This window comes from Cervus canadensis, chromosome 21, assembly GCF_019320065.1.
Source record: "Cervus canadensis isolate Bull #8, Minnesota chromosome 21, ASM1932006v1, whole genome shotgun sequence".
Classification (NCBI taxonomy): domain Eukaryota; kingdom Metazoa; phylum Chordata; class Mammalia; order Artiodactyla; family Cervidae; genus Cervus; species Cervus canadensis.
The window spans coordinates 9,185,994-9,207,491 of record NC_057406.1 but is presented as its reverse complement, the minus strand read 5'-3'; the positions used below and the strand labels follow the sequence as shown (position 1 = coordinate 9,207,491).

At 49.6% G+C, this 21,498-nt stretch overlaps 1 protein-coding gene across 3 annotated transcripts; it reads right to left on the bottom strand.

Moving 5' to 3' along the window:
* Window positions 1–440: 440 nt before the first annotated feature.
* DNAL4 (dynein axonemal light chain 4) lies at window positions 441–12,198 on the bottom strand. Of its 3 annotated transcripts, none has more exons than XM_043441475.1 (5): window positions 12,095–12,198; window positions 4,472–4,679; window positions 2,836–2,919; window positions 1,434–1,532; window positions 441–909 (listed from the first exon to the last, which is right to left on the bottom strand). In XM_043441475.1, the coding sequence occupies exons 2-5, from the start codon at window positions 4,538–4,540 to the stop codon at window positions 691–693; spliced, it is 471 nt and encodes a 156-aa protein (XP_043297410.1). In that variant the 5' UTR covers window positions 4,541–4,679; window positions 12,095–12,198; the 3' UTR covers window positions 441–690. The 3 variants fall into 3 exon arrangements, with proteins under 3 accessions (XP_043297410.1, XP_043297412.1, XP_043297411.1); XM_043441477.1 differs by having other exon boundaries at window positions 441–848; XM_043441476.1 differs by having other exon boundaries at window positions 441–1,532.
* Between the last annotated feature and the right edge of the window lie 9,300 nt (window positions 12,199–21,498).

Here is a 21,498-nt window from a genome sequence, read left to right as displayed (position 1 = left end):
CCCCCTGCACTGGCACGCGGATTCTCAACCGCTGGACCAGCAGGGAAGACCCTTCTTTTATTTCATCACTTTTCACGTCCAGTTGAAACAACTGGGTTCCTGCGTTCCTCCTCCACAGACCGCGAACTCACTGAGGGGGGTCTGTGGCTTCTCCGTCTTGGTGTCCCCACTCCCGGGGGCCCTGGCCCTCAGCGCTGCTTGAAGAAACATCTCTGAACGGGACGACACGATGTGAGACTGAAAGCGTCTTTACAGTGGCCCAGTCTGGCCATCAGGGTGCCTAAGTCAGTGACCCCGGGGCCCGCACCGTGAGGGAACGGGGAGGGGCAGGGCCTGGGCGCTGAGACGCCAGCAGCCTCACCAGGTTCCTGGGACCCCCGCACAGCCTGGCAATACTGAGCCTGGCTCCCCAGCCCCGCCAAGAGACTATAAGATCAAGGTCAGTTTTTGGTTATTTTAATTGTAAAATCCAAGACATTTATATATAAATAAGACCGCTGTGTAAAATAGGATTCACCCTTCTACTAAAACCCTTCTCCCCACACTCAAATAGAATATAGAAAACCCAGCAGAGATAAGAAGTACAAATCGGCATGCGGTCCCTGATGAGAAGTAAGTGGCAGGCCAGGTTTCCCTGCTGAAGCAGGCCTCGCGGCGAGGGCGCTCCTGGCCCAGGCGTCTCACCGGAGGTCAGTGACACTTCCAGAAACCGCGCAGACGTGGTTCCCGCACCCTCAGCCACTGGTTACCAACTGCACACGTGGAGGCAAGGTGGGGGGAGGGCCGGGACGGAGCGGGGGCGGGGACAGGCTGCTTGGTCCTCATGCCAAAGCCAGGGGGCCGTGGAGCTGTGGGCCCGACGAGACGCGGCGGCTTGTTCAGCCCGGGGCCAGGCGGGGAAAGGGGCTTCTGGGGGTGGGGGTTCACTGCTTCTCCAGAAGTCGAGGAGAGAAGCCCTTAGTGACCCCCTAAGCTGAGAGGCTCCCTCGAGGCCATCTGCACACGCCCCGTCAAGATAAGGACGGGCGGACGCCTGCCCACAGTGCTGGGTGTGGGCAGGCGTGGGGGGCTGGCAGGTCCCTGTGAGAAAAAAATGCCACCCCCGCCCCTCCTTCGACCCTGTCACACCCCCCAGCCCCCCGCTGCTGCCCCCTCACACCCGGGGACTCGGCGTGAGATGGTTGCGGATGCACACGCGGGGCGCGGCTCAGGACACGGAACACAGGACAAGGAAGAAAAGCCCCCAGCCTTCCTCTGGAAGGTCAGGACCTGCCCGTGGCTGCTCCCCCCTCCCAGGGAACAGCGGGGTGGGGTGGCGGGGGAAAGGGCTGCGGGGGCGGGGCGGGGAAGGGCGGGGGGACAGTGTGTCAGGAGCATTTCCAGACACACACAGCCAGGGTCCCCCCGAAGTACAGGTAGAGGAGGTTCTTCACCTCGTGTGTGATCTCAAAGCCGAAGCCTTCGCCGATCACCACGTGCCAGGAGGAGCCGAACTTCTTGTCCATGGTCTCTTTGATCATCTTGGCAGCGCTCTGCAATGAGACCAGGCTCGTCGGGGGCGGGTGGGTGGGGGGCAGCTTGGGGGGGAGAGGGGTCAGCAGGAGAGAGGCCTTGTAGCCTCGGGGCTGCTGTTCGGCTCTCGGAACCTTCAGACAGGGTTTCCGCCCCTCCTAACCAGGGGTCGCGACACAGCTACGGCGAACCGGACGTTCTACCTCAGCCGTCGGAAGACACGGGTGAGGCGGCAGGGCGGGGCGTTGGACCTGAGACGGGGCCTCCGGCTGGAGCTCGGGCTGTGCCCCCGGTGCCCGCGCCCACAAGGCTGCTGTCAGCCCTCAATGAGCCAGCGCCCCCGAGTGCGCGCTCCAAGTGCGCGCTGCGGATGCAGCGATTGCCATCATCACGGTGCAGACTCAGGGCTACCTTCAGGGTGCACAGAGGCTTTCCCTGGCGCATCTGGTGGGCTCTGGGAGAGAAGCTGGCTTTGCCTTCCTCAGCTGCGGCAGCGGCGCCCCCCCCCCCCCCCCCCCGTCCTTCCCGAGCTCGCTCTTTCAAGAGGTCTGGGGAGGGGCGGAGGCCCGGCCTTCGCGGGGTGAAGCCCCAGGCTCCAGCACTTGCTGCGCGCTGGCCGCGCCCACCGCCATGCCAGGCGCCTCACCCACATCATTTCAGAACGTCTGTCCTCAGGACCACCCAGCGAGGAGGCAGCATCCTCGCCTCCGGCACAGACCGGGAAACTGGGGCCGGGCGATGAGAACTGGCCTGTCCAAGGTTAAAGAGCTAGCAAGGGGCTGGAGACTGAGATTTGAGCTTGGGCCTGCCTGGCCTGAAGCCTGGGTACACAGTGGCCAGGGTCGGCCTCCCCCACAGGCTGCCACCACACTGGCTTCCTTCTTGTTCACCAGCAGACTGATGAATGGCTTTTCCTGTGTTGATGCCTACCTGTCGTATTGCCAGCACCTAGGACAGTGCCTGGCACAGGGATGGTGTTTAACATCTTTTCTGAATGGATGAATGGATACATGAATGAATGCCTGGGCGGGCCTCTGTTCTCCACTGGGATGGAGCCAGGGGGAAAGGTAACCTATTTTGCAGCCCACCTGAGACGGGGCACGTGGACAGGTGCGTCACAGAAAGTCCCCCGGCTCTTCTCCCTCTAGCACTGGGTCAGTGCCCGAGATAGCACCAGCTTCTGCCCTCACCGGCCTTCCACGCGCTCTGAATGCTTCCCAGGAAGGATTTAGCCTGGCCCCAGCGGCACTCTCTATAGCTGGATGCGGGGACTGGGGCCACAGGGGTCACCCAAGGCACGAGGGGCCACACTGATGGCAATACCTCATTGTTGTTGGAGAACTTCTCACAGGCCGTGACGCACAGCTCCATGGTCTCCACTCGCATCTCCTCCGGCATGTCCGAGTGCTGGAGGCGGGGCGGGGACAGACAGACAGAGCCTCAGCCTGTGACCCGTCTTCTGGGCTGGCCTCTCGTCCCAAGCTTAAGGCACGGGCAGAGCCCAGAGAGATGACCCGTCTGCTGACGGAACCGAGCGAGGCCTCGTGGGCTCTTACGCCCGGGGCCCCTGTGTAACCAATGCATCCCAGCGACATACAGGGGAAGGCGGCTGGCCCAGGCAGGAGCACGCCGGCCGCAGAGACACTTCACCAGCAGCCTCAGGGCACAGCTGACTCGCTCAGATCCTGAAGAGATGGTGTGGCCGCGCTGAGGGCCCCCTGCTGTTCTTCCTGGCCCTCTCTGGGTGCCCTCCTCCCCTGGGCTCCGTCTCCACCCTCGCCTCTTCTCCAGCTCCTGCTCTCCAGGGGCCCCGCCCTGCTCTGTGGGTGCAGACACCTTCTATGCGGGCAGGGTTCCCACATGTTCACCCCTACTTTAACTTCTTTTTTGGGGCTCCGGATTCCTATGTCCAACTGCCTACTTGCCAGCTTCAGAGGTCTGAAAGATAACGCTTGATGTTCTCCCACAAATCTAGTCCTCCGTCTTCCCCCTTTTGGTAACCGACACAGTTTTCTCTCCCACACTCAGGACAAAACCAACCCTGGCAGTCACCCTTGGCCTGCTTTCCCTCACACCCAGCATCCAGTGCACTGCTGAATTCTACTGCTCTGCCGTCAACATCTGTTGAGAACCCTACCCTGTCTTGCCATCTCTGCTCCGTGACCTGGACCCGGCCACCCTCTCTCTCCCTGGGCCTCTGCAGTAGCATCCTGGTTGGTCTCCCTCCTTCACCTCGGGTTCCCTAAAATCCACTCTCCATCCAACAGCTGGAGGGCTCTTTCAGAAACATTAAAAAGATCACTGGACTCCTACTCCTCTGCTGAAGGCTCTTTACTGTTTCCCTTTGAAGTCAGGATGGGATCCCCATTGCATGCTGTGGCCCCCAGGCCTGGCAGGCTGACACTTACATCCTGTGCCCCCTCCCTTAGCACTTATTCCAGCCACACTGGCCTTCCTCCGGCGCCTCCCAGACGCTGAGCCTGCTCGGGTTTTCCATGCCTGCTGCTCCCCCTGCCTGGAGAATGTTCTCCAGACTCTCACAAGGCGTGCTCCCTGACTTTATTCAGGTCTCTGATCAGAGAACCCTTTCCAGAAGCCAATCTTTACTCTCCAGCTCCTTGCTTTTGCTTTATTTTTCTTCAGGGCACTTGTGACCTGAAATTATGTTCTTTAAACCTTTTTTTCACGTGGGCCAGGCCTCTGTCTTGTTCACTCCCATATCCACAGTGCCCAGAACAGCGCCCAATATGTAGTAGGTGGCCTAAATAATTGTTGAATGAATGAATGGATGAATGAAAGAATGAATTACTGTAGGCGCCCTCTTGGTCTCTAGACTGGCCAGCAGAGCCCGTCATAACCTCCTCCCAATGCTATCCTGCAGCGGACAAGCTCCCCCTTGCCTCTTTCTCTAGGGCTCTTGGGCCCTGCTGGCCACCTGCCTCCCTCCCCTGGGCCTTACCCTGACCAGAGGGAAGGTCTGCAGTCGTTTATAATCAGCCTCATCTTTCTTCCCTTCTGTTTCTCCCATGATACTTCCACTGTGACCAGGAGGAGAGAGGGATGTTTTCAGGAGGTGCTGGGACTGGTAATTAAGACACACCCAGGAGATTCAGGAAGCAGGCCCTGCCAGCTTGGTGGAAGCAGAAAATGTCTTTCCCCAAGGGGTGCTGCAGAAAACAGGGAAAACCAGGAGAAACGAGTTGGCTTAAAAACTATACATCACAAATTAGAAATGTCTCAGTAACAATCTGACACCTCCCCGTCTCAACTCCTCCACATCCTTTTCCAAATGGCCAGCAAGTCTGGAGACAGGAGGATGAGTCAACACGAGATGCTGGGACCCAGTTAAGAACACGCTGATACGATGCTGCAAGCCCACACTGTCATTATCAAGACAAATACTTGACTGCGGGCCAGGCCGAGGGTAGAGCCTTCAGCTTGCAATTAACGAACTTGGCTTCTCTGCTAGGCCACTATGTACATCATCCTTGCTTCTCGGCAGAAGTGGTCAGGAAGTGAAATGTCAGGTTGTGCTCAACAGTCCTGGGCTTATGGGCAAGCAAGTGCCTCCTTCCACAGGTCCTGGCTCTAGAGGAGAAATGTGACCAGTGATGCTCTGTGCCCTCCATGGTGTGCCAGGCAGCCCGGCTCTCCTAGTCCACTCCCGCAGGCCGCCCTGTCCTGTCTGGCTGGCCCAGGAGCTGGGAGGTTCAGGCCTTAGTTCCTGGTCCTTCCACTCACTAGTTATGTGGTCTTGGGCCTCAGATTCCTCATCAGTAACATGAAGGTGGTCATGTCTACCTCGTGGGGCTGTTACAAGAATCAAATGAGATGGCGTATGCCAGGCACGTAGTAGGCACTCAGCAAATACCCAGCAAACTGTCTTTCCCTCCCTCTGGCTCCCTGGAGATTCACACAAGGATATGATGGAAAAGTTATAAAGCCTAATACACATGCGTAGATTTCTTTTTTCTTTCCAAATCTTACGGAAAAACAGATGGGGCTCTTCCTTAAAAGATGGGCCTGGATCCTAAATGACTGGAAGCAGAGCTTGAAACTCAGTGTTTCTCTCTATCCTACAAGTCAATTTATCCTATAATTAAAAGAACTTTTAATCTCAGAAGTACAACTAATATAAATGAAAACAAACCACCACATCATTAAACCCCTTTTAACTGTCCTTATTGGACAAATGGGTGTCCCTGATGGCTCAGTAGCAGAGAATCTGCCTTCAATGCAGGAGCCACAGGTTTGATCCCTGACTTGAGATGATCCCCTGGAGGAGGAAATGGCAACCCACTCCAGTGTTCTTACCTGGAGAGTCCCACAGACAAGAGGAGCCTGGCGGGCTATAGTCCATGGGGTTGAAAAGAGTTGGATAGGACTGAGCTGCTATGCAAGTACAGCCAAATAATGTTATAATATTCCAGCATCGCTCACATTTCCAAATTAATTTTCACTGCACAGCCCCCAAACCCTGAAGATGCCCAGCGTAGTAACCAACGGGTAGGTAATGACGGGTGACATCAGTTGGGTCTCCCGCGGGCCAGACACTGTTCCAAGGACTCCATGTGCATTTACTTGGCCCTGTGCCACCAACCACCCCATGAGTTAGGTCCTGCATGTGAGGGAGGTGTCACTACTCCGAAGGTCACTCAGCTACTGAACGGCAGACCTGGGGCTGACCCGGGATGGTCTCCAGCACAGGTGATCCTAACACCCTCCTCACAGCAGGCACACGAGGTGGGTGCCCACACACCTTCCCCCCTGAGGCATGACCACTAGCACGGCTCCCGTGATCCCAGAAGTGAGAGGAACGTTAGAGCTTCCCTTTCAGTGTCTCCCCTTCCAGTGCTAACTTGATCCTTGTTTGGTCAAGCCTTAAGCTTTCTGGGCACATTTTTTTCTGGGTGGTGCAGAAATCCTCAGCACTACTCCATGTGGTCGGCTCCCTCGAGGGAAGCTGGAGGCCTGGCGTCACCCTCTGCCTCCCCTCCCCCCCATCGCCTGGGTATGCTCTGGTTTCCCAGCGGACAGACGGCTCCTCTTATCTCACCATCCTGGGCATTTGTACCACCCGGATATTAGCCGTGTCTGTTTGTCTCTACATATAAGCTGGCAAACGACCAAGTACGATCTCACTGTACTTTCTGCTTAAGTTCCTTTATTTCACCAAAGGCAGTGAATCATCTTGTCCTTTCTTGTTCCTATTAAGGCCCCATTCCCCCCGTCCTCCTTGCAGTCTTTGGTAAAGGCCACTTTGTCGCCTCCTCCCCAGCATCATCAAGGGGTGACAGAAGGTGGGGGCTACACTGATGTAGAAGGATTATATCCTTTGTAAGCTTTGCTGTCTCCCGAGACTTTCAAGTGGGAACAACTTATGACACTGAAGCGGCTGCTTTAGGCCCCTTCCACCTGAATATTTCAATCCGATTCAATCCGGCCTCTGGGCTAACAAGTGCCAGCGTGGAGGGGAACTCAGAGGCAACTGTGTACACGTCTGCCCTCCGGGACCTCACAGTCCGTGACCACTGCTCGGACTCTGCTTCGGCACGTGGAATCCTGGATGAAACCACACTTCAGAGGTGTTATCAAAGCCGATTCTTCAGGAACAAAGTGGGAAAGCCACTGGGACAGTTTTTTTTTTTTTTTTTTCGGGGGGTGGGATATCACCTGATAGAGAAGAGAAGGTACAAGACTATAAGATAGGGCATTAAGGCTAGAGTACCAGCTCTGAAACCGAAAGCAGTTCTGCCCTCTTCCCTGCTTTGCAGCCTGAGGCAAGTAATTTAACCTCCTGAGCCTTGGTGTCCTCCTTTGCGAAGTGGGATGATCCCACTTTCTCCTTCTCAGGGAGCTGTCGTGAGCACCAAGTATATATGCATGTGAGCGTTTGGAAACCGTAGGGCCCTCTGCACCCAGCATCACGCTGCTCTAACCACCACCATGTTATCAGCCGGGACTTCGTCCACATCATTCGGCCACGTTTATTAAGGATCGTGACTGCAAATGGCTTTTCCTAACCTCTACACACACTTCTGGGGATCCAAAAGGGATGAGACAGAATGAAAAGGAACAGTTATAGACAAGGTGTCTCCAAATGTAAAAAGGTAGAATTTTTTATGACATTGTATCATTATGGTACAACTATAGGCATTCAGCTCGGATTTTAAAACCCTGCTGAAAGAATGTTACCCAAAATAGCACAACTCAAGTTTTAATAACCTTATCAATCTTCCATGCAAACGAGTGTGTGCCTGACAGGTCCAGGCCAGGAAGCAGTTGCGTCAGGTCTAAAAGAGAGCCCTTTAATAATTTAAGTGTGCTCCCGGCCAGGGCATGCGAATCTGTTGGGTAGCAGAGCTTGACTCTCCCCAGAGCCCGTCTGGGTACACAGAGCCAGCGTCAGCCTTGCTCCCTCTCTGCCCTTTATTCTCCTTCTCACCCAAGGGCCCTTCTGGAGCCTTACGCAGCCTCGCCCGTGTCTGACGCGAGGCTTCTCCTCGGCAACGAGCTGGGCTCCTCATCTCATCATCTTGTCAAAGCCTGTGTCCTTTGTTCTTTTGTGGGCACTGACCTCAGTCACCATTTATTCTTTTGCTTCTGAAATGTTTGGGAAGAATCCTTAAGTGGGTTAGGGGATGTGGGAAGGACGAAGGAAAAACGAACGAATTCTGGGAAACAAGGCCAAAAAGGTCTGCTAGCAGGCCCCTCACCACCCCCTCCAGCCACTCAGCACCTGGAACAAGCTTGGTCCGTAGACCACGGCTTGCCGCCTTGACCTCTTTCCAGCATCGGAGAGATGGGAGGACATGTGTGGAGCATAGCTTTATGGTTGTGAGTACAGCCTCCACAGGAAGGTCTGGCTTCACACCTCAGACTGTCTCGGATAAGTGTTTACCTCTCCAGGCCTCAGTTTTCTCATCTGGAAGCTGGGTCTAAGAACAGACTCTACTTCACAGTCCATGTCAGCTTTTGTTACTGGTGTGGGAGGAAGCGTCCTTCTTTGAATCCCAACCAACTAATCAGTGAAATGCTCAGGCAAACAGACCAACACTCATTGAGCTCCCGCTCTGTGTTGTTAGTACTGAGCCAGGAAGGAGTCACAGGGAATTCTGCAAACACAGTTGGGCCGGGGGGCTGGGGTGGAGTGATACGGTGCGTTCACACCTGCTGTCTCATTTCATCCCAGAACAACCTGTGCGGGCAGCACCCGCTCACAGTTCTCAGACAAGGCACCTTAGAGAGGTCTGGGGGCTGGCCTGGGGGGACACAGCCAGCAATGACACAGCCAGGATCGGAATCCTTATCTATTCTTCTCTACCTTTTGCGCTTTCTCTCCTGTCCCAAGTAAGAAGGAAACAAGACAGTAACACAAACAATGTCCATCCTTGGCAGCCGGCGGTTCAGACTCCTGCCCACATAGGCCTGCTGGTTCCAGCCGTAGTGAGGCTACACACACCCTCCAGACCTCGAACATCCTCCTGCCCTCCCCTGACAAGTCCACCCTCCGCCTTCTGGCAAACAAAAGGTGAGGCTCGTAAGGTGAGGAGAAAGGAATCTGAGGACTTGAAGGCATTCATCTAAGATATCGGGGAGGTCAGGAAACAACACGGACCATCTAGGTTTCACCATCAGTTTGAAATGCATCATCTACTATAAAAGAAAGTTTCAAGAGTAAGAAAGAGATGATTGCAGGATAAAGAACAGTCCTCGAGAAGACAGTTACTTTTCATGTACACAAAGGGTTTCTGTTTTTGTTTTTCACATCCCCCTTATTTTTTTTAATTTCACTTAGGTCTGGTGAAAACTGATGTGCCTTAAACCAGGGAGAGGGAAGGAAAGAAAGATGGAGAGATGGAGAGATAAGAGATCAAGACATTTTCTTTATGTGTAAGATGATGTAATAAACCATACTGACTCACATGGTACTCCCTCACGGACATACCCAAGTTTGGATGCAATCCAAACACTTTAGTCAAGATACAAAGTACAACAAATAGCATTAACTATCACAGTCATCACAGGGGAACAGCTGCTTACTACAGACAGTGGATTACTAAGTCTCTTACCCGCCCCTTCCCCACCTCCCCTCCCTTTCACACCTACTCCCCCCTTTCCTACTCAAGAGAACAGATTTGAACGTAAGTGACTAAGAATGATGTTATCACAAAAATAAACTGGAATTAGCACTGAGTTACTTTTTAAAAAAATCATTCATAATCACTAATTACCGGTGATGTCTCATAGCCAGTCACGACTCAACAGTGCGTCGTGAGTCCAGACAATCTCCCGGGGATGAAGGACTTGATTTGCTCTCCTGTAGATACCCCCAGAGCAGTTTCCAGTGTCTGGCACATGGCAGAAGCCCAAGAAATATCTAAACTCTAATTAAACTGTATTTCATTTGTCCCCTGGGAAGGGGGGCCCTATCAAATCCCTTCAATAACATCTATTGAGCACTGACCTTAAGCAAGGCAACAGGATGGGTGTTTTATGTAGAGGATCTCATTTACTCCCCCTAAGAACTCCATCAGATGAACACTATTATCCCTACTTCCCTGATGATCATTCAGGCTGAGCAAAGCAAAGTGACTTCCCACCCAGCTAATAAATGAATGAGCCAGGATGCACTCAGCCATAAATGATTTTAGGACTAAGCTTTTTCAACTGCTCTGCTATAAGCAAGAGAGAGTCTCTGCTTTCAAGGAGCATGCAATCTAATATGAGGGAACAACACACATACACAAGGAACTAACTATGTTCATGGCAGAGAACAGGAATGCCACCAGACAGACACAGAACTAGAGGAAAGAGGAGAATTCTAGAGGACAGGGAAGAGGACAGTGAGAGTTTGGTGGCAAAGGCAGCATTTGAATCAGACCTTAAAAGGTGAGTGGGAATCCTGACTGATGGGCAACGTGAGGAAGACATTCCAGGCAGAGTGATGAACAAACACAGTGATGTGGAAGCAGAAAGCTCAAAGTGTTTTATGGGAAAGTCTAACAGTCCAATATGGCCAGAGGACAGAACCTGGCAAAGGAGAAGAGAGGAGGCATGCTGGGAAAGAGGCTGTGGTGGGTTGTGGATGTGGAGAAGAGCCCTGAGACCCAGGCTTAAGAAATATGGATATTTTTAGTGGAGAAAGAGAAGTCCTTTGGAGGTCTCCTGGGGGCTGGTGACATGGCTGTGTTTTGACAATTACTCTGGTGGACTGGGTTAACAGGAGGAGATACTGGGGGTAGGAACACCAGTTAGGAAGCTATAGCAATGGCCTGGGTGACAGGCATTAAAAACTTGAACCAGGATGATGGCTTCAGGCATGGAGAGACTATGAGATCCTTGCAGAGGCAGAACCAAAGATGTAACACTGCCTAAGTGGGATAAGCAGGGCAGAGGGGCAGATGATGCCCCAGAAGGATGGTGATCTAACTGAGAGAGACAGGAGAATTCAGGTAGAACAGATGGACAGACAGAGATGTGGGATGCTGTGATGTTTGAATTACTGAGTTTAATCTGTTGGCGAGATATGCAAATGGAGGTATCTCCTCAGGAGCAGAGGATCACAGAATCATGGATTACCAGGGGCAGGAGGGGAGCCGTCAAGTCCAATCAATAAAGCAATATCTATTCCAACGCCCACCCCCAAAGTCTCACTAACCATGGAAGCCCAGGAGAAATACCTGAGCTGGAGATGTGAATTAGAGGGTGAAATGGAGAAACAGAGTGATTCTCAGGGGGAGGGAAATGCACGGAAATATGAGACAAAGGAAGGAAGTTCATATTATTCTCAGAATCCACCGAGGAGATGTGCTATAGTATCCTAATTCTGTATATACTCAGGCTGGACTCCAGGGAGATTAGAGAACTTGCTAGGGTCCTGTAGCTGGGAATCCAAATTAAGTTTGCCAAGTCCTTTTCTCCAGGAGACGTGAAGGACAGGGAAGCCTGGTGTGCTGCAGTCCATGGGGTCGCAAAGAGTCGGAGGACAAGACTGAGCGACTGAACAACAACAAAGTCCTTTTCACTACACTTCAAACTTCCCATGAGGATCACGTCCTCGGGGAAGTCTACAGTTGGGTCAAAGAATCACATCCTGGAACGTCAGAGTCAAAGAGACCTTAGGGATCATTTCAACCTCATTTACAAATAGGGAAACTGAGGCCCAAAGAGGGAAATGACCAGCCTCGACTCCCAGACAGTCGTCAACTGTCCAACTCAAGCGGTCTGGAAGGAGGCGATGGCGACCACCCACCCAGCCGCGGGAGGAGGGGGTTACTCTGCGAACGATGGGGAATCAAGGTGCAGGGGGAGTCGGGTTAGAGAGGACGGGGGAACGTGAAGCTGAAGGGCCTGCAGAGTAGCGACGGCGAAACTGTCTCGACAGAGCTCGCAGGTCCCCGAAGTGGTGGTGGGGGGTGGGGGGTGGGGGTTGGGAGGATCTGAAACTGGGGACCAACAGGCAGAAGGCTAAGGTGGGGCCTCCGCGGTGGGCGAGGCCCCGCCCGCCCCGCAATTCCTCCCGGCCCCCTTTCGGGCCGGCCCTCCCCGCCCAGTTGCCCGCCGCACCCCGTGGCCTCACCTGCTCCCGAGGGGGCCGGAGCTAAGGCCTCAGCGAGCGCACCCCCGCCAGGGTTGTCAAGGAGCGAAACAAGAGTGTCTTAGCAACAGCGAGGAAGTCCTGCCCCCTCACCGGACGTTACGGGACTTTTACTTCCTATTGGTGAGCCAAGATGTCAATCAACACTGAAGGGCCCTACAACGGGAGATTGTACGGAAAGAGGCGTGGCTTACAGATTGAGGAGGCGGGGCTTCACTTATAGTTGTCTTAAGTGGGCCTGAGGAGTCGGGCATAAACAGAAGTTCTCATTTTGGAGAAATTTAGAAGAGCGGTATTATCTGGAGAGTTTCTTTTAGTCATTCGAAACAGCAAATGCAACTTGTTAGTGTCCTGACACTAATAGGCCACACTTACTGCAGAAAGCGAAGAACTAAAGAGCCTCTTGATGAAAGTGAAGGAGGAGAGTGAAAAAGTTGGCTTAAAACTAAACATTCAAAAACAAACAAACAACAACAACAAAAAACTAAACATTCAGAAAACTAAGATCATGGCATCTGGTCCCATCACTTCATGGCAAATAGATGGGGAAACAATGAAAACAGTGACAGACTTTATTTTCTTGGGCTCCAAAATCACTGCAGATGGTGACCGCAGTCATGAAATTAAAAGATGCTTGCTCCTTGGAAGAAAAGCTATGACCAACCTAGACAGCATATTAAAAAGCAGAGACATTACTTTGCCAGCAAAGGTCCGTCTAGTCAACACTATGTTTTTTCCAGTAGTCATGTATGGATGTGAGAGTTGGACTATAAAGAAAACTGAGGGCCAAAGAACTGATGCTTTTGAACTGTGGTGTTGGAGAAGACTCTTGAGAGTCTCTTGGACAGCAAGGAGATTCACCCAGTCCATCCTAAAGGAAATCAGTCCTGAACATTCATTGGAAGGACTGATGCTGAAGCTGAAACTCCAATACTTTGGCCACCTGATGCGAAGAACTGACTCATTTGAAAAGACCCTGATGCTGGGAAAGATTGAAGGCAGGAGGAGAAGGGTATGACAGAGGATGAGATGGTTGAATGGCATCACTGACTCGGTGGACATGAGTTTGAGTAAGCTCCAGGAGTTGGTGATGGACAAGGAAGCCTGGCGTGCTGCAGCCCATGGGGTTTCAAAGAGTTGGACATGACTGAGCGACTGAACTGAACTGAACAAAAGCCTAATATAAAGTAGCATCATGTAGGGCTTTTGCATGAGTATTGCACCTGATTCTCTCCACAGTTCTTTTAGGTAATAGTATTCGTAACCACATCCATCTGAACTAAGGTTCAGAGAGGTTACATAGTTTGTTAAAGGAAAAAATCAAGGTTAAGTTCCTGGAGAAGGAACCCAGGGCTCTTGCACTGCAGCACACCCTCATAGAGCTGCCTCAACCTGGTCCGTAGGAGACACTGTAGCATCTGACTTAAAGATATAGTTGCCCAGAGCCTGCCTTTTCTTTCCCTTAGGAGAAATTAATCTGAATGTATTAGTACAATTAGGGAGAACGGAAAGGGGGGAAGGGAGAGAACCCTGCAGATTCAAGGTTTTGATTGGTGGATCAAAGGGTCAGTGAAGTACTTCATATTTTAAACATTTACCCTCCCATGATGGGTACTCTGGGTGGAACTCCACTTCACATTCATTGGCACTTGCTGGGAACTCAGCCCTCGCCAGGTTGATGATTCGCCCTCTCTGATGATTCAGAGAGGAATAAGATGGGGACCTTGGTCCCAGAGAAAGCATGGTCCAGTGTGGGGAAAGCCATGTCAACAAATAGACACAGAGTAATTCATTCTACCGGAGGTCTGATGGAGGTGTGGTCAAGGTCCTGGTTCTCTCCGGGAAGGGAGTAACTAACTCAAAGGAGGTGGTGATTGTGTTGACTGAGTCTAAGGTGACTAGTAGGCTAATGAAGCGGGGAGAGCAGAGTTCGCTGGGAACCTCTGGTGGCTCCAGCAGGCCTGGGTAGAGGATGGGGGGTAGTGAAGACTGTGGAGGTGAAGATGCAGAGGGAAGTAGAGTTTCTTGTTTGTTTTTGGCTGCTCTGCACGGCTTGTGAGATCTTTGTTCCTCGACCGGGGATTGAACTCAGACCACAGTAGCAAAAGTGCTGAGTCCTAACTACTGCACTGCCAGGGAACTCTGGGAAGTAGGGTTTTGAATGCCGGTTCAGGGAGGTGAGGTGAGAGTGGGGGAAGTAGCTGCTGGAGGGTTGTAGGTAGGGCAGTAACATGGGCAGATTTCAGTTTTGGACGATTCCTTGGATGGAGAAGATGGCAGACTGGATTTGGAATAGGTAGATGAAGGTAGGGGCAGCAGGTTTAGTTTTGAGACTTGCAAGTTTGAGGTTCCCTAGGCCTTTGGCGACTCCCAGCTTGCCTCCCTGGTGTGTTCTGGGGTCCACGGAACATCTGACTCAGCCTCTAGATTCTCCCAATCCTCCTTGCCAAGTTCCTCCAGGAGATGGAAGGTGGCCTTTGAGGGGGATGAAGCTCTTGCTTCCGCCTCTCATCCAAACTTCTCCCCAAAGGGGTCCACATTTTCTGTCTTCTCTTTCTCATCTCCCATTCATTCTGCAGCCCACTGCAATCTGGCTTCCACTCCCACTATGCCACCAAAATTCTTTCTTCCATGGTTACCAGTGACCTCCTGAAGAGCAGAATACAATAGACCCTTGTAGTCTTTATCTTACGGGACCCATCCCCTCTGCTGGAGTAAAACTGTCAACTAAACTCATCTTCAGAGAGGGCTGCAGAGCCACCAAACTGATAATGATTCCATTGTCAATGTCCCTGTAGATTCTGATGGCTCCTGTGTTTCTCTCTCCAGATTAGGCTTGGAATTATAGGCCTAAATATCCACCTCCCCCTTGGCTGTCTCCACCAGAATGTCCCACAAACCCTCTACACTCAGTGTAAACTGAATCCATCATCTTCCTCCAAACTCCTCTCCTGCATCCCCACCTTGGTCAATGGCATTACCCCCATCCCCAGTTGCCCTAATCAGAAATCAGGGCATCTGGGACTTCCCTGGTGGTCCAGTTGTCAAGAATTGTCCGCCTACCAGTGCAGGGGACGCAGGTTCAGTCTCTGATGGGGGAACTAAGATCCTACATGCCTTGTGAGGCAACCAAGCCTGCCAGCCACAATTACTGAACTCACATGCTCTGGAGCCCCTGAGCTGCAACTGAGACCTGACATGGCCAAAAATAAATAAATATTAAAAAATAATAGAATAACAAATAAATCAGGGAATCTTGTCCTTCTCCCTTCCCACCTGAAATCAATCACGAGCCTTCTGATTCCAACTCCTATGTCCTACTTACAGTCCCTTCTAGATGGCACTCCTCATAGACACAACACCATCATCCCACCTGTATTTTTGCAACAACCTCTTAATAGGAATACTTGACTGCAGTCTTGCCCTTCTCTGATCCGCCCTCCATAACACAGTCAGCATGATACTTCTAATACCCAAATTTCACCACTGCATTTCTCTCTTTTTAAAAAAAATTTATGTATTTATTAATTTTGGCTGCACCAGGTCTTAGTTGCAGCATGTAGAATCTAGTTCCCCGACCAGGACTCAAACCCAGGTCCTCTGCACTGGGAGCTCAGAGTCTTAGCCACTGGACCACCAGGGAAGTCCCTTCCTTCCTCTCTTTAACAACTGTTTCCCTCCCTCCACAGTTGCCCATTGCCTACCAAATGACATCCAGATGCATGGCCTGGCATTTGAGGCTGCCCCCCACCATGGTGTGGGCACCTCCATCACCTTCTGTACTTTATGCTCAAGCCACCCTAGCTGTCATGGCTCTCCACACACTCCACACCGTTCCTCACCTCCCTGCATCCTTTCCGCCCACGTTCTGCCTCTACCCATTCCTCCTTTTGACTCTATTAGCCCATACAGTTTTGGTCTTCTGTTGCACACACTGGGATCCTGTCACTTGCAACCAGAAGAGTCCTCTGTACTCCCATCTCATCCAGGGCACGTGCCTATCACTGCTGTTCTCCACTGTTTTCTACTTGACTTTAATTCTCCGTCTTTCCCCGTGAGTTTCCTGAGAGCAAGGGCTTTGTCTTGTTCATCTCCGCATTGCTGTGTTTCACACAGGACCTAGCAGAGAGTAGGTGTTTAGTAAATGTTTCATAAATAAATGAGGTAGATAGGATCCTACCCTACTTCTTCAGACTCAGCTCACATCGATCCCCAAGATCCAGCCTGTGTTCTAGCTGTCCCCTTTCATGCACTGCCCCTGCGGTTTAGGATGGTTGATGGTGGACACCCTGGAATCAGTTAGCAATTGCATTGGCTGCAAGTCATAGATAATGGAAAAATCATGATTTAAGATGACATACATTTGTTATTTTTACAGTTTTGGAGTCAGGAGTCTGAAATGGGTCTCAATAGGCTAAAATCCAGGTGACCCCAGGGTTGTTTTCTTTCCTGAGTCTCTGCAGAAGGCTATTTCTTTCCCTTTTCCAGTTTCTAGAGACTTCCTGCCTTCTTCTGACAGAAACTCTTCAGCCTCTTTCATTTCTGAGGACCCCTATGATTACCTTGCACTCAACCAGATAATCCTCATTAATCTCTTTATCTCAAGGTCATCTGATTAGCAACATTAATTCTATCCACAAACTTATTTCTCTCTGCCACATGAGAACATAGTCACAGGTCCTAGGGGATCAGGATGTGGACATCTTTAGGGGAGGGGCATTATTTTACTTCTTATAGTCAGTATGGGTAAAATTTTCACACATAATTGAAAAGAAAGTCTATTCTGTAGTTGCGCTGTTAGGTCAAGTCTGTTTACCATTTTGTTCATATGTTTTATCAGTTCAGTTCAGTTTCTCAGTTGTGTCTGACTCTTTGCAACCCCATGGACTGCAGCAAGCCAGGCCTCCCTGTCCATCAACAACTCTCAGAGCTTGTTCAAACTCCTGTCCATCGAGTCAATGATGCCATCCAACCATCTCATCCTCTTGTCGTCTCCTTCTCCTCCTTTCCCAGCATCAGGGTCTTTTCAAATGAGTCAGTTCTTCGCATCAGGGGGCGAAAGTATTGGAGTTTCAGCCTCAGCATCAGCTTCAGCATCAGGACTAATTTTCTTTAGGATTGACTGGTTGGATCTCCTTGCTGTCTAAGGGACTCTCGGGAATCTTCTCCAATACCACAGTTCAAAAACATCAATCTTTAAGCACTCAGCTTTCTCTATAGTCCAACTCTCACATCCTTACATGACTACTGGAAAAACCATAGCTTTAACTAGACAGACCTTTGTTGGCAAAGTAATGTCTCTGCTTTTTAATATGCTGTCTAGGTTGGTCATAGCTTTTCTTCCAAGGAGCAAGCATCTTTTAATTTCATGACTGTGGTCACCATCTGCAGTGATTTTGGAGCCCAAGAAAATAAAGTCTGTCACTGTTTTCATTGTTTCCCCATCTATTTGCCATGAAGTTATGGGACCAGATGCCATGATCTTAGTTTTTTGAATGTTGAGCTTTAAGCCAACTTTTTCACTCTCCTCTTTCACTTTCATCAAGAGGCTTTTTAGTTCCTCTTCACTTTCTGCCATAAGGGTGGTGTCATCTGCCTATCTGAGGTTATTAATATATTTCCCAGCAATCTTGATTCCAGCTTGGACTTCATACTTACACTGAAATTTTTTTCTTCTGCTGGCCCTATAAATCATTTAGATAGGTATGTTAAAATATCTCACTACAATTATGGATTTGTCAACTTTCCCTTTTATTTCTATCAGTTTTTACTTTATATAAATAACTATAAAGCTGTGTTGACACACACATGCAAATTTATAATTATCTTTTCCTAAGAGACTGACTCTTTATCATCATGAAATGGGCCTTCTATCTCTAGCAGTGCTTCTTGGCTTTAAGTCTACTTTGAAGTAAGTATAGCCATGTCAGCGTTCTTTGTTCATTTATTTGTTTTTGGCTGAGCTCTGTGGCATGTGGGACTGAAGTTCCCTGACAAGGGCTGGAACCCAGACAGTCTGCATTGAAGCCCGGAGTCTTAAATACTGGACCGCCAGGAAAGTCCCTACACCAAATTTCTTTGAATTAGTGTTTGCGTGGTACTTATTTTTCTATCCTTTTAATTTCAAACCTTTCATAGACTTACTTTAAAGTCCAGTTTGACAATATTAATATTTTCATTGGAATATTTATCTTTTCACATTTGATATAATTAACCACTGACATTAAATTTAGGTGTAAGTCAATAACTTCACTATTTTCTACTTATCCCTCCCTTTCTGTGTTCCTTTTTCTTTTTTCCTTTTCTGGCCTTCTTTGGATTTTAATTATTCTGTTTTTTTTTTTTTTCCTATAGTTAACTTGTTAGTTGCATATTTTTTTTACAATCTTTTTACTGGTTACCCTAGGAGAATTCAATATTGATACTATGCTTGTTAAAGTCAAACATAAAATTAATACTGTTTTCAGGACCGTGCAAGGATGTTAGGATATTTTAGTTGCATTTACCCACTTTTTAATTCTGTTGCTGCCATGAATTTTAAAGCTCACAGGACATAATTTTTTCCCAATCAATATTAGCTTAGATTTATCCACATATTCCCCTCTCCTTTGTTCTTCATTGGAATTTCCATATTTCCTTTTCCTTTCCATTTTCCCCTTCTCCCTAAAGCGTTCTGTCCTTTAAGAGAAACTCTGTTGACAACAAAAAGCCTTGGTGATAAATATTCTGTTTTTTTGTGTATGTGTCTGAAAACATCTTTTTATCATCTTTCTTGTGGGATCTTAGTTCCTCGGCCAGTGATTGAACCCAAGCCCCAGCAGTGACAGCGCGGAGTCCTAACCACTGGACTGCCAGGGAATTCCCAATGTCATCTTCATTTTTGAAGGGTCTCCAGTGAATGTGGAATTCTAAGGTGGCAATTACTTCCTTTCAGCATTTTATTGTCTTCCTTTGTTCATCCCTTCTCTTGAGAAGTTAGCTGTTGCTCTGGTCACTGCTCCTTGGAACATCATGTATCTTTTTTCTCTGGGACCTTTTAAGAATTTGTCTTTCCTTTACAGCTGTTTCACTATCAAAGCCCCAGTTAAGGTTTTCTTTGTGTTTCTCACCCTCGAAGTTCCCTGAGATTCTGTTTATTTATTTTGGCTGTGCTGGGTCTTTGTTGCTGTGTGCGGGCTTTCTCTAGTTTCGGTGAGTGGGAGGCCCTCTCTAGTTGCTGAGCAGGTTTGTCCTTGCAGTGGCTTCTCTTGTTGCAGAGCACGGGCTCTAGGGCGTGTGGCCTTGAGTAACTGGTGCAAAGGCTTAGCTGCCCCATGGCGTGTGGAATGTTCCTGCACTAGGGATGGAAACTGTGTACCTTGGAAACATTGTCTATTCAAATTTGATTTCTGCCCTATTTGCTCCCTCCCTTTCTGGAGCTCCTCATATTAGAGATTTTCATTATGTTCCATATGAATCTTATGCTTTTTCCCCCCTGTACTTTCTGTTCTTCCCCCTCAGTCTTCATTAAGGACTATTTCTTTTGAGATCTCTGATGGAGTGCACAATTCCTTCTTCACCTGTGTTTGATCTGCTGTTAGACCTGTGTATTAAGCTCATGAGATCAGTTAATGTATTTTCAGTTCTGGAGTTTTCATTTGATTATTTTTTAGTTTACAATTCTTTTTCGAAATTCTATTTGTCATCTGAATTCTTAGATATATTAACCATGATTATTTTCAAAGCCTGGGTCTCATAACTCCACTATATGAATCTCCTATACAGATTTTTAAATATTAGACTTTTAATTTTGAGACAATTATAGATTCACATTAAATTGTAAGAAATAATAGAGTTTATGTTCCCTTTCTAGTTACCATCAGTGGTAACATCTTGCAAAGCTATAATACAGTTTTATTACCAAGATACATTGATACAATATTATTTCAGTTTCTGCAGCTTTCCTTGTACTCATGTGGATGTGTGTGGATGTGTGCATATGTGTCTGTCTTGAATATAGCGTATTTATTTACTTCCATGCAATTTTATCACATGTGTAGGGCTATTAGCCCTTAAAAATTTTTTTTTTCACTCTTGATTTCCAGTCAGTTTTGTCTCTAGATATGTCTGATCATTTCTTATGGACTGCCAAACCTCGTGTGGCAAAAATACATGAGTTTGGATGATGCTATCTTCCTCCAGAGAGAATTTACTAGCTGGAAAGGAAGAAATGCCCCTTGGAGACCTCTGACCATGAATGTAAAATGAGAGTCAGCACACATCACAGCCCTGTGCTTTTCCACATCAGCGTTCAGATGTGCAGGTGCTGGCAGGAAGCAGGTGGACAGCGGGATTTAACCACGGTTGGATGGTACCAGCTGAGTGGGACAGAGGGAAAGAGGGTGTTGTAAGTAAATCGGTGGAAGAGAGGATAAACAAAGCAAATCTGCCTGCAGCTTCATTTTGCTCAGTGCTAAGTGATGAAAAGCAATGTTTTAAAACAAATCTGGATTCGTTCTGGAGTCGAATGCAGAAAGCACAGTTTTTCAGGTTACTCAGTGGACTTCAAACATGGTTTTCCTGTTTGAACTGCTGCTTCCAGCTATCCCCTTGCTTCATGGGGGTGAACTCCTCTTATTGGAAGTTTGGGAAACTTTGGAAAAGCCTGAGAAGGCTGTTCTGCTGGTGTGACTTCCTGTAACTCCAGACTGGCCCCCTGGCATTTCCCGGGGGCCATCTGAGGACAAGGTCTAACCAGGAGCAGTGACAATATTGATGGGGCAGGAGGGTGGCAGCTGCGCCCCTGCGGTGGTCTACACGGAGAGGGCTGGGGCCCAGATCAGCACCTCTCAGGGTGAGCTGAGCCCTGGAGGGGTGGCTGGGGGTAGCAGACCTTGACGCTGAGAGTCAGTCTAGTCTCTGATGCGAGTCCCAGGAGTCCAGGTAGACCGTGAGGAGGGGACAGGTTGAAATACAATAGGGCTCCTCCCACTCCACCACCCCATCTCCCCAGGACCCCAGGGGATGCTCTGGGGACCCAGGAAAGTAATTCAAGGAGATTGGGTCTCAGGGAACAAGTCAGGAACCTGGGATCCCGTAACTGGGGCATGAGGTGGGGATGAGGTGTTAGGAATGAGGCCAAAGCCCAGTTATCAAAACTGGGACACTTTCCATGTGGGACCCGTGTTCTTTACATCCTTCCTGCAGAAATCCTGGAAACAGGGGTGTGTCTGCCCCTGGGACCTGGCAGAGCCTGTCAGGTTAGGGGGGCACAGGTGGGGCTGGGTGAGGCTTTGGCATAGTGAGGTGGCACCCCTTCTGTCTTTGCCTACTGCCCTGCTCCAAGTAGTAGCCACTTCATTCCTGCCCAGCACCCCCAGGGTAGCCCCACCTTTGCAAGAAGAGCC

Coding starts and splice junctions, on each gene's coding strand:
- DNAL4 (XM_043441475.1), bottom strand. CDS start 4,540: ATGGGAGAAACAGAAGGGAAGAAAGATGAGGCTGATTATAAACGACTG. Junction 1,533..2,835: donor AGTTCTCCAACAACAATGAG/GTATTGCCATCA, acceptor GTCTCATTGCAG/AGCGCTGCCAAGATGATCAA. Junction 910..1,433: donor GCTTTGAGATCACACACGAG/GTGAAGAACCTC, acceptor CCCCACCCCCAG/AAGCCCCTTTCCCCGCCTGG.